The 16,389-nt window shown below is 36.3% G+C and overlaps 1 protein-coding gene across 4 annotated transcripts in view; it reads left to right on the forward strand.

The window, feature by feature from the left end:
• KCNH8 (potassium voltage-gated channel subfamily H member 8) overlaps positions 1-16,389 on the forward strand; it is a 780,884-nt gene that overhangs the window by 606,032 nt on the left and 158,463 nt on the right. For 2 of the 4 annotated variants that reach the window (XM_077491398.1, XM_077491400.1), the window contains exon 8: positions 10,550-10,630. The exons of 1 other annotated variant lie outside the window; for it this stretch is intronic. In XM_077491398.1, the coding sequence (XP_077347524.1) occupies positions 10,550-10,630 (81 nt within the window). The remainder of the gene's footprint in view (positions 1-10,549; positions 10,631-16,389) is intronic. One more of the 4 variants, XM_077491399.1, reaches the window with a different exon arrangement.

Here is a 16,389-nt window from a genome sequence, read left to right on the forward strand (position 1 = left end):
TATATATATATATATATATATATATATATATATATATATATATATATATATATATATATATATATATATATATATATATGTATATATGTATATATGTATATATGTATATATATATATATATATATATATATATTTGAAAATTGATCAGTCCTGAAATACTGACTGCCTATGTCATTTTTGAGGCCCTAAAATGCCAGGGCAGTACACATCCCCCTCCAAATTAAACCTTTATGGAAAGTAAACATGTCAAGGTATTTAGTAAGAGGCATGGTGAGTTTTTTGATGTTTACATTTTTTGTCACAATTTTATTACAAATTAAGAAATTAAATACATTTTTTTCATAGTTATCATTTTTAACAAGTTATTTCTCACACACAGCGTGGGCATACTTACATTTACACCCAAAACACATTCTGCTATGCCTTATGAGTATGATGATACCACATGTATGAGACTTTTTCACAACCTTGATGCATAGAGGGGCCCAAAATCCAAGGAGCACCTTCAGGCTTTCCAGGGGCATAAATTACGCCTCTCATTTCCCTACCTATCACATTTTTGGGGGCCCTGGAGCACCAGAAATGTGGAAACATCCACAAAATTACCCCATTTTAGAAAACAAACTCTCCAAGGTATTTTCTGAAAGGCATAGTGAGTCTATTGAAGATGTCATTTTTTGCCACAAGTTTTAAGAAAATGCAGGAAAGAAAGTGAAATAATGCACTCACTGCATGTAATGAAAAACAGGTATATCACTACGGTAGTGGTATCCCCAGTATGATGGCTCCAACTTGGAGTTCGGCCTGCAAAGTGCTGGTCTAGTGTGCAGAGATCGGCCAGCTCTCACAGCTAAGCAGCTTCCGGGTATGTTTGTCAGTCTTCAGGGGTCACCTAGGAAGATGTCATGATGGCAGCAAGCACCTCCCCTTTGTCAAACCAAGAATCCAACTTGGTTTGTTAAAGGGGCAGTGCTTGTTGCCCTGAAAAGCATAGCCATTCCCTGAACATTTTGATGTCATTCTCGATGACTCCCAAAGACTGTCGAACATACCGAGAGTCAGCTGCAGCCTGACAGTCTTCCCGTACAGTTCCCCAACTGCTTCCCAGCCAAACTCTGCAGTAACCAGCTGATTGCCTGCCAATCTCTGCACACCAGACCAGTAGCTTGCCTGTCAAAACTCCGTTAATTTCTCTGCACTACCATAGTGACATGCCTGTTTTCCATTACATGCAGTGAATGCATTATATTTATTTTACTTATTTACTTTCCATATGTTACATTTCCTGACTACCTATCATGTTTTTGGAGTCTCTGGAGCACCAGGACAGTGGAAACACATTTTGGAGAGTAAACGCCTCAAGGTATTTTTTAAGAGACATAGTGAGTCTTTCAATGATGCAATTTTTTGTTAAAAGTTTTCAGAAAATGTGTAAAGAAAACTAAAATATTTTTTTTTACACAATGTTTACAATTTAATAAGAAATGTCTAACACACAGCATGGGCATACTTAGAATTACACAACCACAAAACACTTTCTTCTAGTTCTCCTGAGTATGAAAATTCCACATGTCTGAGATGTTTTCAGTGTCTGGACTGATTATGTACCAGACATTGTATCTTGTGTATTACACAAATCAACCAATTGTGTCAAAACCAATCTACTGTAATGGTCACCTCTGAATGAATAATCAGAGAATATAGCTTAGTGTAGCATCACCTATAGCAGTCCCAGTTCCTAAAAGCCAAGAAAATGTAGTCTACTGATACATAACTACCCAAAGGATTGCCATGTTCACTGGCCAGGATGTACAGAAGCTGAAGAAAGGAAGAACAAAAGTTTTGCAGTTGTTCAGGTCATGATGGCTGTAAAAGTTATCATTTATCGCTCGTTTATCACTTGTATAAGCTTCATTCCTGCAGCCATTGAGAAATACTGTGATAGCTGTAATTGACCACAGAAATGGTCCTGTACTATGTGATTTCTGTGACCAATAACAGAGATCACACAGTAGTAAAAAATGATGTCAGTTAATTGCAGAATGTTTACTATTGTCCAGTGATCGCATGGTAGCAGGGCCATCAACAGCAACCCAGTATAGCAATCAGTGTTCCCACTGTGTACTGTGGAAACAACGGACGCAGATCATGCCAATGCTTGCTCCCAGCGATCTCATACAAGTGGTAGATGCATGAGGAAGTATGGGTACATGTACCCGCATGGGCACTGCTTCCATCCAGTCATTTATATATTATGGCCGGACGGTAAGTGGTTAAAGACATTAATGGTATAAAAGTGTAACAATGTAAAGCAAGTGGGTTGTATAAATGGAAGGTGAAAAGAAGGGGGAGGGGGTGTATGTAAGCAACAGTCAATACCATTCCAGTGAGCCGACAGAGTAGGTATTTGAGGTTATATTATTACATTTTCAAACTTGGCAAAGTAAATGGCAACTACACCTTCAGTAAATCAATCCAAATCGTGTACATCATGTATCCAAATGTGTAATTTATAGTATGTAAACAATGTAGTAAGGCCCTTTTAAATTTGAATATATTGTCCTTTAGCATTGCAATTTTAGATTTGTTTTGAAAATACTGGCTATATAGGCAAAACTGGCTACATAGGCAAAACTGGATCATAAAAAAGGGTATTTCTAATATGTCACTGATTGATGGATAAATCTAATGGATGGATTTACTGAAAGCACACATATATATTTAAACACTATGCTCTTGCTAGCTTAAAGCAATGTATTGCATGAAAAACTGTAACTGAATAGGGGACATCATGTCTTTCAGTACTTTGTATGGAACCCCAAGGCTGCTCACAATACATGGTGACAACCATGCTCACTAAGTATTTTAAATGCTAATGATAATTTTCCTCAGGGAAAGTGTTCTACCACTGTCATAGTTAGGAGTCCTGCAACCTTTCCAATAGCTTTTTTTAATTCCTGTTTGAGGAATTACTGTTTTTTTCAGGGTATTTTGTGGCGCTATATTGCTGGTTTATGTTACAGGTGATGTTGTTAATCCATATCTGTTTATGAACATTGTAATACTTACAATTAATAAAGGAACCAGTTTCAGATATGGCATTTATTTTTAAGTTGTACACACACCTTTCAGAACAAAGATAGGATAAATATCTTCTTAAAATAGATAATAATGAACATTTTAATAGAGTGGTGCTGTTTCCCTAAACCTAGTTTGACTCCTGCCGCCCAACAGTCTATTTATTAATCTTTCCCAGCATAATGTCCCATGCTGGGGATATTTTAATACATGCACCCTCTCTCCCTTTAGAAGCCAGAAGTGAACACTTTGCACATTTGATGACTCTCAGTTTTGGCTGTCACCAACAACTTGGGCCCCTAATGATCATTATGTGATAACTATAAAATAGCGATCACACATACGTTGAGGGCTTCATTGGCAAAATAATTCTTCAACATGCAGATAAACACTGCCACCGTCAGGCTGCCATAGGATCTGTAGTGTGGCTGTAGGTACTGCAGTGCCATCTATTCTATTAAATAGTTGTCAGATGCAATGAAATTATTAAAAATTGTTATAAATTAATTAAACAAATCATAATTTGTCTACTTTTAAAAAAGAAACACAGGGCAGTTTTTTAAATTAAATTAAAACAGTATACTAAATGAAATGTAGTTATGCAAATTAGTTGTAGAGTTAAATTCAACTACGCATTACCACATGCTGGCACTGCTAAGTTTTGCTTGCCATCTAGGCATCAGTGATCTCTGGTTATATAATAATAGTTTGCAATTTACTAAAGGACTAAAGCATGTTAACTTTGCTGAGTTTTTCCATGGCATATACTGTAAGTATCCTCCATTTAAGACACTCACTCCAGCTTTCTCCTGGAACTTGGGTGCAGGCTGGAAGGGAGCCCTCCTCACGCCAAGCATGCCAAAGAAAAGAACAAGACAATCACACATAAATAACATACAAATGAACGTTTATTTCATTGATAACCACAGCTACAATCCTCACCTAGAGACCACCTGAATTTCACTGCAGGGCTTAGTCGTAGATGGTTGGTATGGTTTGTCAAAAGGGAGGAGATTTTTATACACTGCAGGCTAATGCAATCAAACACACTCTGGTGTTGTCTAAAGGCACAGACGTAGCATCAGTTCGCATATATGTATACATACAAGTATATTTGTAGGAGCCCAACATTTTTCCTGTAATCCACTGATTGCAGGTGCAAAGTTTTACAGGCTCCTGCAAATAAATAGTAAATGCTCTTTTTCCTGCACAAATATGTTCATTTACTATTTTTTTCATAACGGTGAACATAACCTTTAATGCTGACTGAGAAACCATTTGTACATGATCCGTTTGTGTATTTGTGTATGATCATAAAATATGTGACTCACCTTAATAAGTGCTACTCGAGCATTGAGTGTGTCTGTATTTATACATTTCTGAATAATAATAATCGGGTCATTAGGGGATGCAAATGGAGAAGAAAAATTCCCAGCAGTTGGAAACAAACTGCTCCCCTGGGCAGGTCAAGATGTTTCACAACAACCAGCCCTTAAAATCAGTCAATATGATCCTCTTGAAATAAAATGTTAATTAAATGCCGAAATAAATGTATATATATGTATATATATATATATATATATATATATATATATATATATATATATATATATGAAAAATGTCCTCCTTATATTCTCCCCAGTTAGTATGAGTTCATGTTCCTGCATTCTTGATTTTGGTTTTGGTTTCATTTAAAAAAAAACTGCCCTCTTATTAAACCATCTGATGTATTTAAAGGTTTTAATCATGTCTCCCCTTTCCCTTCTTTCCTCCAGACAGTACATATTAGGTTCCTGAAGTTGCTCTTGATATGTTTATTTTTTGTTCTCCATCTCTGGACTCATTCTATCTTATCAAAATCTTTTTCTAAGTAAGGTCTCCAGAACTGGACACATTATTCTAAATGAGGTCTCACTAAAGGGAAATTAAGTCCTCCTTTCTCCTGCTTGTGATCCCTCTAGTGATACATCCTAGAATTCTGTTTGCTTTTCCCAATGCCTGGTTACACTGTTTGCTCATTTTGCAATCGTCTGATAATAAATACCCTCAAATCTTTTTCCTCTGTAGTGCTGACAAAAACTGTACCCCCAATGTTGTACTATCTCACGGGATTCTTTTTCCCTAAGTACATTGTTTTATATTTAGAAAGATTGAACTGCAGTTTCCACTTCTTTGACCAATCTTCCAGCAAAGCCAAATCATGTTCTATGTTACAGACACCTCCAGGGATATCAACCCTATTGCACACCTTTGCATCATCAGCAAAAATACATATCTTGCCCAACAAACCTTTAGTTATAACACTTGTAAAAAAATTAATGAAACAGGACCTAGTACCTGAAAGAAAGACCTTGTGGTAGGCCACTGGTGACTGATCTCTGTCCTGAGTGAGCCCCATTTACAACCACACTCTGATATCTATCCTTTAGCCAACTTCATAGCCACTGAACCACCCAGGGGTTAAGTCCTAGCTTATACAACGCTTGCATCAGATCATGATGTGGAACAGTATCAAATGTCAAGACAGAACGCAAACAAATTTCATAATCACGCTTTATTTCATTTTGTTTTCTGGTGAGAATATAAGGAGGCATTTTTTCATATATATGTATATATATATATATATATATATATATATATATATATATATATATATATATATATATATAATAGATATATATATATATATATACTATATTACCAATAGTATTGTGACACCTGCCTGTACACCAACATGAACTTTAATGGCATCCCAGTCTTAGGCCATAGGGTTCAATATTGAGTTGGCCCATCCTTTGCAGCTATAACAGCGTCATCTCTTCTAGGAAGGTTGTTCACAAGGTTTAGGAGTGTGTCTATGGGAATGTTTGACCATACTTCCAGAAGCGTATTTGTGAGGTCAGGCACTGATGTGGACAAGAAGGCCTGGCTCACAATCACTCTAATTCATCCCAAAGGTGTTTTTTCGGGTTGAAGTCAGGCCAGGCAAATTCCTCCACCCCAAACTCATTCTTCCATGTCTTCATGGACCTTGCTTTGTGTACCAGTCCAAATCATTTGGTGGAGGGGGACAATAGAACACCTTTGGGATGAAACATTCCCATAAAACAGTGTTCCTCAACTCCAGTCCTCAAGGCGCCCAACAGGCCATGTTTTCAGGATTTCCCTCAGATGAAACAGCTGTGGTAATCACTAAGGCAGTGAAACTGATCAAATCACCTGGGCAAAATAATGGAAAGCCTGCCACTAAAGTTCATGTGCCTGTAAAGGCAAGCATCACAACACATATATACAGTCGTGCTCAAAAGTTTGCATACCGTGGCAGAAATTGTGAAATTTTGGCATTAATATTAAAAATATTACGGATCATGCCAAAAAGCTGTCTTTTATTTAAGGATAGCAATCACGTGAAGCCATGTATTATCACATTGTTTTTTGGATACTTTTTAAATCATAATGATAACAGATATCACCCAAATGGTCCTGATAAAAAGTTTACATACCCTGGAATGTTTGGCCTTTGTACAGAAACAGAAGGTGGCACACACAACTTAAAATGGCAATTAAAGGTTATTTTCCCACATGTGTGGCTTTTTAAATCACAATTAGTGTCTGTGTATAACTAGTCAATGAGTTTGTTAGCTCTCACATGGATGCACTAAGCAGGCTAGACACTGAGGGATGAGAAGGTTGAAAATAACATCTAAAAGACCTGTGTAACAAGGTAATGAAACTTTACAAAGATGGAAAATTATATAAAAAGATATTCAAAGCCTTGAATATGCTAGTCAGTACTGTTTAATCACTTATTAAGAAGTGGAAAATTAGGGACTCTTTTGATACCAAGCCAAGGTCAGGTAGACCAAGAAAGATTGCAACCACAACTGGTGGAAGAATTGTTCAGGATACAAAGAAAACCCCACAGGTAACTGCAGGGGAAATACAGGCTGCTCTCCAAAAAGAGAATGTGGTTGTTTTTGAGGAGCACAATTCAACGATACTTTAATAAAAAAGAGCTCCATGGTTGAGCTGCATATTGTAACCAGGCTTTTTGTGGAACTTGCACAGTAAAGGCTTCTTTCTGATAACTTTACCATGCAGCTCTTCTTTGTTCAAGTATCATCATATTGTGCTTCTTAAAAACAACAGAACCATCTTTTTCCAGAGCAGCCTGTATTTCTCCTGAGGTTACCTGTGGGTTTTTCATTGTTATCCTGAACAGTTCCTGTGGTAGTTGTGGCTGAAATCTTTCTTGATCTACCTGACCTTGGCTTGGCATCAAGAGATCCCCTAATTTTCCACTTCTCATTAAGTGATTGAACAGTACTGTCTGGAATATTCAAGACTTTGGATATCTTTTTATTTCCTTTTCCATCTTTATAAAGTTTCATTACTTTGTTATGCAAGTCGTCTGACTGTTATTTTCTACCTACTCATAGCTCATGGTCTAGACTGCTTAGTGCATCCATGTGAGAGCTAACAAACTCATTGACTATTTATACGCAAACACTAAGTGTGATTTTAAAAGCCACACAACCTTCTGTGTCTGTACCAAGGCCAAACATTCCAGGGTATGTAAACTTTTTCTAAGGGCTATTTGGGTGATTTCTGTTCTCATTATGATTTAAGGATCCAAAAAATTATGTGATAATAAATGACTTCATGTGATTGCTATCCTTAAATAAAAAAAATACAGTTTTTTGGCATGATCAGTCATATTTTCAATATTAATGCCAAAATGTCACAATTTCAGCCAGGGTATGCAAATTTTCCAGCACAACTGTATATGTACTTTTATTTCAGGATCTAATTAACATTTTAATTCAAGAAAATAATATTGGCTGAATTTAAGTGCTGGTTGTTGTGAATCATCTGCATTTAAACATGTTTGCTGTATTCAATCATATACCCATGCTCTTGTTAGAGAAACAGTGTTAGGGTGGCCAAAGACAGTTCAAATCTTGGCTGGTTCAGCCAAGATTTGAAGGAACCAGCCAAGATTTGAAGGAACCAGCCAAGATTCGAACAATGTATGGGCAGGCTGAATTTTACTTGTTGTGGTTAGTATAGCCACAAGCAATAATCACTGTCTTGTCCTGGCATGGATGCCCCCCCACCCCCCCCACCGGGAGAATAAAATGGTGGCTGCAGGAAAGAAATTTGCTCCATGTAAGGGCTGATTTAGAGGTCAGATTAGGTTCTTCTCTTGATTTTGATGATCTCCTGTTCATTGTTCAATGGAAGTTGTCATTAGACACTCTCTTTGAATATCCAAACAACAACAAGTACAATCTTAGGGTCATAGGAGGAATATAACCATCCCAAATCAATTTTTTGTATTTAACTCAAGGCCTTTGTAATTGTTTTACCTTGGAAGACTATGGGAGTGAGGCTAAAATCATGGAGGAGAAATTTCTTGAACGGTACTATATTATTAAGAATGCATATTTCAAAGCCAAGAGTATCCCACAAGGGATGCTTCTACACAAGAATTAAAAAGAAGAAAAGAAAACATGCCAATTAAGATCCCACATCCATTATCTTCTTAAAGAGAAAGTAAACCCTAATGGGTCTTACTTCTTCTTTATTACCCTGCAAAGTAAAAGCATAATGGGCTAGTGTGCATCGCATATTAGCTCATTATGTGCCACTTACCTGCAAACGAAGCCTGCGATGTTCCCACTGGTGGCCGCGTCTATCTTCACCTCTCTTCCTTCCGGGGCCATGGACTCTGGCTCTGTGACTGGCTGGAGTAGTGTGACATCACTCCCACGATAATAGCACAGGCCCTATAGAAATGGCACGATCATGCCCTTTATTTAGTGAGCATGTGCCGATGATGTTGGCGCAAGCATATATGGTAAATAGCTCCTAACCCGTGCAGGTTTAAGCGATATTTCCAGTACCTACAGGTAAGTCTTATTATAGGATTACCTGTAGGTAAAAGTGGTGTTTAAGGGATTAAAACCACTTTAACCTGTTACAGTATATACATAAATAAAATGCATTGTTCACAGATATTTTCCAATTTTACAAGGCAATATGGGTTTACGAAAAGCTTTAGATATTGGAGTCCGTTTTGTTTCTAGAAGAACACCTACCAGAAGCAATACGTTATGACCTAGCTTGTTTCTCTCTAACAAGAACACAGGTACGTGGTTGAATACAACAGGCATGTATAGATGTGGACACATGAGTTACATATTATTAAATCACACACAAATGGCCTGTCAGTCAACATTAAATGACTAGTAAACCGCCAGACCAAGTATGTTGTAGGGGAGGGAATGATTTCTCTCTCCTAAGTAAAAGGGAGGGCTATAGGCTTTTTATGATAGACACTAGGATCCCCAAATAAATAAACTTTGAATGGGAAATTACACATTCTTAGGAGTAAAATTCACGTTCTCTTGAAGATTACTTTAATTCAAAGCCCTAATCTATCCTCATCATTATCTTCTTCTAATTGTTTTCAAGATAATGATCATTTTGTTGAATGCTGTTTAGTTCCAATGTATGAATCATGACTCTGAATTTTTCATCCATGTTCTTCTGGTGATAGGGGTTCTATTATTAATTTTATGTTTTGTGGGTTTTTATATTTTATCAAGTGTTATGTTTCTGTATGTAATATATTTTTTATAGTTTTATGATAGTAACTTTCGTTTACATTAGCATTGCTTACTTACATGTAAAGGTATACTAGCAGGTTGATTTGTCTGTATACTCATATATGCTGTTATCCTGGCACTCTATACTTGATATTATGAATATGTCTAATACATAGAACCTTATGTAATAGTCAGGATATTGCAAACCAATTCTATGTCTGTGCCTCAGTAACACCTGAGTGTATTTGATTGTGGTAACCTTTTGACCCCCCCCCCGCCCAAGCTCTGCACAGTGAAATGTATTAGTATCAGTGTTTTCTAGGTAGAAACTACAGCTGTGTTTTTTGCTGAAATAAACTTTATTCTTTTGTCTGTGTCATTGTTTTTTGGCTGTCTTGCTTTTTTTTTCTGTGAAAATCATAAAGTTGCCATTTTCCAGCTTAGCTTGTCAATCAAACTCAAATGCCACTAGTAAATCTACTGCAGCTATACACCAATCACATTACAATCTGGGCATTGTTTGTCTAGAATGGAAATTTTTGTGAATGTTTAAGGCAAGCGACACTAAACATTTTTGAGCTTGTACCAAAAATATCTTAGTTATATGTAGTTGTATATGAATTTTCCCCAATTTGTTTGATTGAGAACCTTGCTTTGGTGCTGCATATATTAAGTCACAAGTTGAAATGATTATTTTATTGAGAAATTATATTTTAATCCCTTATAAATAAAATGACACATGAAAATGTAACAAATTAGCAAAATGTCAAACAAAAATACTAAATTCAAAAAATACTAGATCCTTATTACACTACTGTCATTTTTTTCCCCTTCCTGTTTCTCTGGGTGTATTCACAAAGAAGAAACTAATAAGTCCGGGAAGTGGATTGTAACTGTGTCAAACAGCATTGAAACTAAGGCTCTAAAATTCCGCCCTAAAAGTAAGTGCATTATTTTATCCTCATTTTTGAGTATAATTTAAAGAAATTTGCCCCACTGACATGTTACAATAAAAGTTGTAAACAGCCCCACATACCTTTTAGTTAAAAAATATATTTTATACACTGAAAGCACAGTGGAAATATGGCCCTCCATTTTTTTTTTATGATTACATGCCACCTAAATACAATTTATGCAAACGGCCATTTTTTATGATACTAACTAACACTAATTAAGCCAAAATGTAAGTAAACTTATTGTGGCATCAAATGCACAAAATATTAACACAGATATAATAGATTACAAGTCAAATTAATCTCTTTATCTCATACTTAAAAGTGGCTCTCCTTTTAAAAAGTCTATAACTTAACTCCTTTCCTATTTATTTGCTTCCCTTGTTTGTGTATAATTTTTTGACTGTCTTGTGGTTTTGTGAGCTTTTTGGTGACAAAGTGTGGACATTTAATGTGGATTTTTCATATCATAATCAGGGAAAATACTTTGCCTTGGAGTCTTATTATTTTTGAGCTTTTGGAAGTTTGGAAAGACTCTGGTTAAAGGTATCATTCATTATGAGTTCCTAACATAAACAGAATGTAAACTATATCTCCAGTACAAGCCTGCACTGTTAGATGAGAACAACTGGAAGCTGCCCAAACCTTTCCAATGTATAGAAACTCAGTTATCTGTTGTGATTGATTATCTTAATTTCATACATTGTCAAATGCTTAAAAGTGCTGAGATATTATGTATAGAGCTGTTTTTATGTGTAATGTATTAGGAAGCTGGAGAGCAATAAATGCTTACTTTCAATTGCCCACAAGTAATTATGCTATAAAATGCTAATTAATATTTTATTATGTGCACTTGTTTTAATGATAAATTTTGGATTACCTACATTGCCAGTTCTATTAAAATTGTAACTGAATTAACTTAAGGATCATTTTATACAATGTTTCCTTTTTTGTAAATTTTTATATATTTTTTATCTTGTTTTTTGTTTATGGATTTTATATACATTTAATAAGTTTATTCTTAAATTACACAAATTTTATCCACATTTTATTATACTGTTCCTTGAGTCTTTTAAGAACTGCAACCTGGACAGCCATCATAGTCTTAATTTCATGATCTTAATCCTCTCTCCAGACTTAAACTACATGCAAAGTTGTAAATTACTGATGAAAGGGAGTTTTGTAGACCCCCCTGAAATGTATTGGCGGTTTTGAAAAAGCTGTGACCAATATATCTTTTTGGAGCTATAAGAATAGTGTGGCCCTCCTCTTTCTACTATTCCATGACTAAATATGGTTCATGAAACATTCTGCCTTCATACTAAGGCCATTCATCAATTAACTGTGTACATTTTTGGAATACATGTTATGTACAACTGGCAGTTTTTAAAACACAGAGTTCCTAAAATAAGTTACTTGTAATATATGAGAAAACAATTGATAGCTAACTTAAAGGTCATTTAATTGACTGAAGAATATAATGAGCCCAGAAATTCTTCAGATGTAGATGTAAACAAAACAAATGATATATTTTGCTTGCATTATTCTATTTGTTTGAACTCTTCCATTCACATTGGTGTATTATGTGATTTTCTTTGCACAGCCTCAATAAATTCAAGCAATGGGTTTATTTCAATCATTGTTTTACTTGCCTCAATCAGGCTGTGAAGAGGTGTGGTAATAAGTGCTTATAATTGTCAGACTTGATAATTGTTGTTTGAACCAACCTTCCTGCATTTTTGGACTTTCAAAACACGTTGAAGAAGGTTAAAAAAAGATAAAAGTCCATCCAGTTCAACCAGCAAAGAAAAAAAACACACACAAATAGAAAATCTCCATATACACTATCCAATAGCCACAGTTAATCCAGAGAAAGGCAAAAAAAAAACTTCCTGATCTCCCGAGAGGCAATTGGATATTCCCTGGATCAGTTTAACCTACAAATATTAGTATCCAGTTATAGTATGTGCATTTAGGAATAAATCTAGACTTTTCCTAAAACAATCTACTGAGCTGGCCAGAACCAGCTCTCGAGGGAGTCTATTTCACATTTTCACAACTTCTACTATGAAGAAGTCTTTCCACATTTGGAGATGAAATCTTTTTTTCTTCCAGACATAAAGAGTGTCCCCTTGTCTTCTGTGATGACCTTATAGTGAATAACTCTACACCATGTTCACTAAATTGATAATTTATGTTTTTTTTCTTAGAACCACCAAAGATTATATATATATTTTTCTAACAGGATAATAAAAACAGTGTAGCGCTTCAATGATAGTGAACGTGATCAACATAAAAAACAATAATATGTCAAAAATCACATAAATATAAATGCCTAGAGAAAAGTCCAACATTGGGCGCTCATTCCACTATGTAGCTGGCATGGGGGTGACCGAACCGTCACAGAGAAAGAAGGTAAAACACTAGGCGAATGTATTCATATGGATCTGCTTGACTGTAAACATCAGTAAAGAGTGGATAAATACTTCTTACCGGAACAGTTGGACTCACGCAGTCATATGACGGTTGAGTCTAGAAAGCTTGAGGTCACAATCTGGGACCAAGGGGTATAAGGAGGGAGATCCGTTGAGCTGGTGGTGGAGCTCCAGGCGGTTGTAGGCCCAATAGTGGATCTTTACAGATGGAACATCAAGGTAGTCAAACTCAGACGCAGCCTGTTGTACCAATACTCCAATCTCCCCCGAATGGGGAGGGAAGTGATGTGAAGGTTTAAACCAAAGGAACAGAAAAAATGAAAAAGAGAAAAAGGCTCCACATGGTGCGGGTCAAACGATATAAAAAAGTTGATTTATTGAAGTCAAAAGGTAATTAATGACTTGGTGATCACATAAAAAATATAAAATGAAATTAAAAGCAATGTGGGGTGCCAATTGTTGGCACCCCACATTGCTTTTAATTTCATTTTATATTTTTTATGTGATCACCAAGTCATTAATTACCTTTTGACTTCAATAAATCAACTTTTTTATATCGTTTGACCCGCACCATGTGGAGCCTTTTTCTCTTTTTCATTTTTTCTGTTCCTTTGGTTTAAACCTTCACATCACTTCCCTCCCCATTCGGGGGAGATTGGAGTATTGGTACAACAGGCTGCGTCTGAGTTTGACTACCTTGATGTTCCATCTGTAAAGATCCACTATTGGGCCTACAACCGCCTGGAGCTCCACCACCAGCTCAACGGATCTCCCTCCTTATACCCCTTGGTCCCAGATTGTGACCTCAAGCTTTCTAGACTCAACCGTCATATGACTGCGTGAGTCCAACTGTTCCGGTAAGAAGTATTTATCCACTCTTTACTGATGTTTACAGTCAAGCAGATCCATATGAATACATTCGCCTAGTGTTTTACCTTCTTTCTCTGTGACGGTTCGGTCACCCCCATGCCAGCTACATAGTGGAATGAGCGCCCAATGTTGGACTTTTCTCTAGGCATTTATATTTATGTGATTTTTGACATATTATTGTTTTTTATGTTGATCACGTTCACTATCATTGAAGCGCTACACTGTTTTTATTATCCTATTTGTTGAACTTTGTTTGTTTCTGGTGTTGGCTGCTCTTCTGGCTATTGTGGCCATTCTTCACTTATATCAAATCACAGCGCAGTGTTTTTCTTTTTAATTATATTTTTCTAACACCCTAGAGAATAAAATGGCGTTCATTGCAACACACCGTACTTGTAAAAAATACACTTTTTTAAATAAAAAAATAAGACAACAGTAAATTGTGAAAGATGATGTTACATTGAGTAAATTGATATCCAACATGTCACTCTTCAAAATTGCGTCCGCTCATGGAATGGAGACTTTTATCCTTAAAAATCTCCATATGCGACATTTACAAAAATTGTACAGGTTGCATTTTTTTAATTAGAGAGGAGGTCTAGGGTTAGAATTATTGCTCTCGCTCTAATGATCGCGGTGATTCCTCACATGTTTGGCTTGAACATTGTTTTCATATGCGGGCGCTACTCACGTTTGTGTTCGCTTCTGCACACAAGCTCAGTGGGATGGGGCGCGTTTAAAAAATGTTTAGATTTTTTTCTTACTTATTTTACCTTTTATTTTTTACACTGTTCTTTTAAAAAAATGATCACGTTTATTCCTATTACAAGGAATGTAAACATCCTTTGTAATAGAAAAAAAGCATGACAGGGCACCGGAGCACGATGGGGGGGCCCTCTCCCGTCCTCAATAAAAGAGATCTCGCAGTGAATATGCCGCAGAGATCACTTTTATCTGAAAGCGGACTGTCTACTGAAGAAGAGAATAATAGGGTTATGGCAGCTATCTGCTGCCATAACAATGATATTCCTCTTCAAAGTACCACCGTATAATGATGGCAGGTGGTCCGTAAGTGATTAATACAAGAAAGGATTTTGTTAGCTTTGGAAACTGCGGCTTGGCATTGCATGCTATTATTAATTTGGATGTAAACCTGATTCATGAAATTTGAGCTGGACACAAATAGCTGCAGTGTTTTCTTATCTCTCTTCAAATGTCCCGTAGCTGTCTCCTGCCCCATTCTTCTGTTATCAGCCTGACAACTTCTAACACATGTGATAAAAGCAGCCTGAGTTTTGTGTTGGGGAGGATTCCATAAATAGATTGGCAGAGTGCTGAATGATTCAAATAACAGATCTGAAAGTATCTACCTATGAGGAGAAGTAGTGTGTGCCTTTCCTCCAATCAGCTGTCTTGGCTGTATGCCCAGGCTTCACTGCAGTGCTAACCAGGAAGAGAAAATCTCCTAACACGATCTGAACTTTCTAAAGAACATATAAAGATGAAGAGAGCAGATATACAAGTAAAACCTATGTTGGGAGATTTGTTTCATCCCTGTGTATCATCTGAGGCTCTTCACTTCACTGGGTATATGTGAGGGTTTACATCAACTTTAAGCTTATAATCTACCAGAACACCCATCTCCTTCTCCACCATTGATTTCCCCAGCTGTACTCCCTCTAGTATGTATGATGCATGAATATTTTTAGCCTCCAAATGCATAGCTTTACATTTAACTACATTAAACCTAATTTGCCACACAGTTTCCCAATGCATTGAGGTCATCTTGTAAGTTGGAGACATCCCGTAAGGATGTTATTCCATTGCATAAGTTGGGGTACACCACTAATAACCTTAGACCATACAGAGTATGAATCATTAACCAATACTTTCAGTAATACGGTCTTTTAGACAGTTTTCTATGCATTTACAAACTGATTTTTCCAAGTCTGTAGACTTTACCTTGCACATTAGCCATGTGTCATTAGCCATGTGTAGGGAACTATGTCCAATGATTTTGCAAAATCTAAGTATACTATGTCCACAGCCACACCTTTGTCTAAGGTTTTGCTCATCTCCTCATAAAAATAAATCATATTTGTTTGACAACTTCTATCTTTCATGAATCCATGCTGACTATTGCATACATGTTTTTTTTTCTAGCAAAATCTCATCTATGAAATCTTTTATTAAACTCTTACCAACTATAAAAGTTAAACTAACAGGTCTATACTTACCTGGTAAAGACTTTGACCCCTTTTTCAATATAGGCACTACATTGGCATTACGCCAATCCAGTGATCCTTTGCCAGTCATCAAAATTAGAAATAATGTTTTTGAAATGACAGAGCTAAATTCTTTCAGGTCCCAATTCAAAATGACCCAGTAAAGCTCTGGGGATTTCCAAATAACTTACAGTGATTTGAATGTTTTACTGTATGT

This window comes from Lithobates pipiens, unplaced genomic scaffold (genome assembly GCF_037356315.1).
Source record: "Lithobates pipiens isolate NorthernLeopardFrog02 unplaced genomic scaffold, aLitPip1_a1.2 Scaffold_19, whole genome shotgun sequence".
Taxonomy (NCBI): Eukaryota; Metazoa; Chordata; class Amphibia; order Anura; family Ranidae; genus Lithobates; species Lithobates pipiens.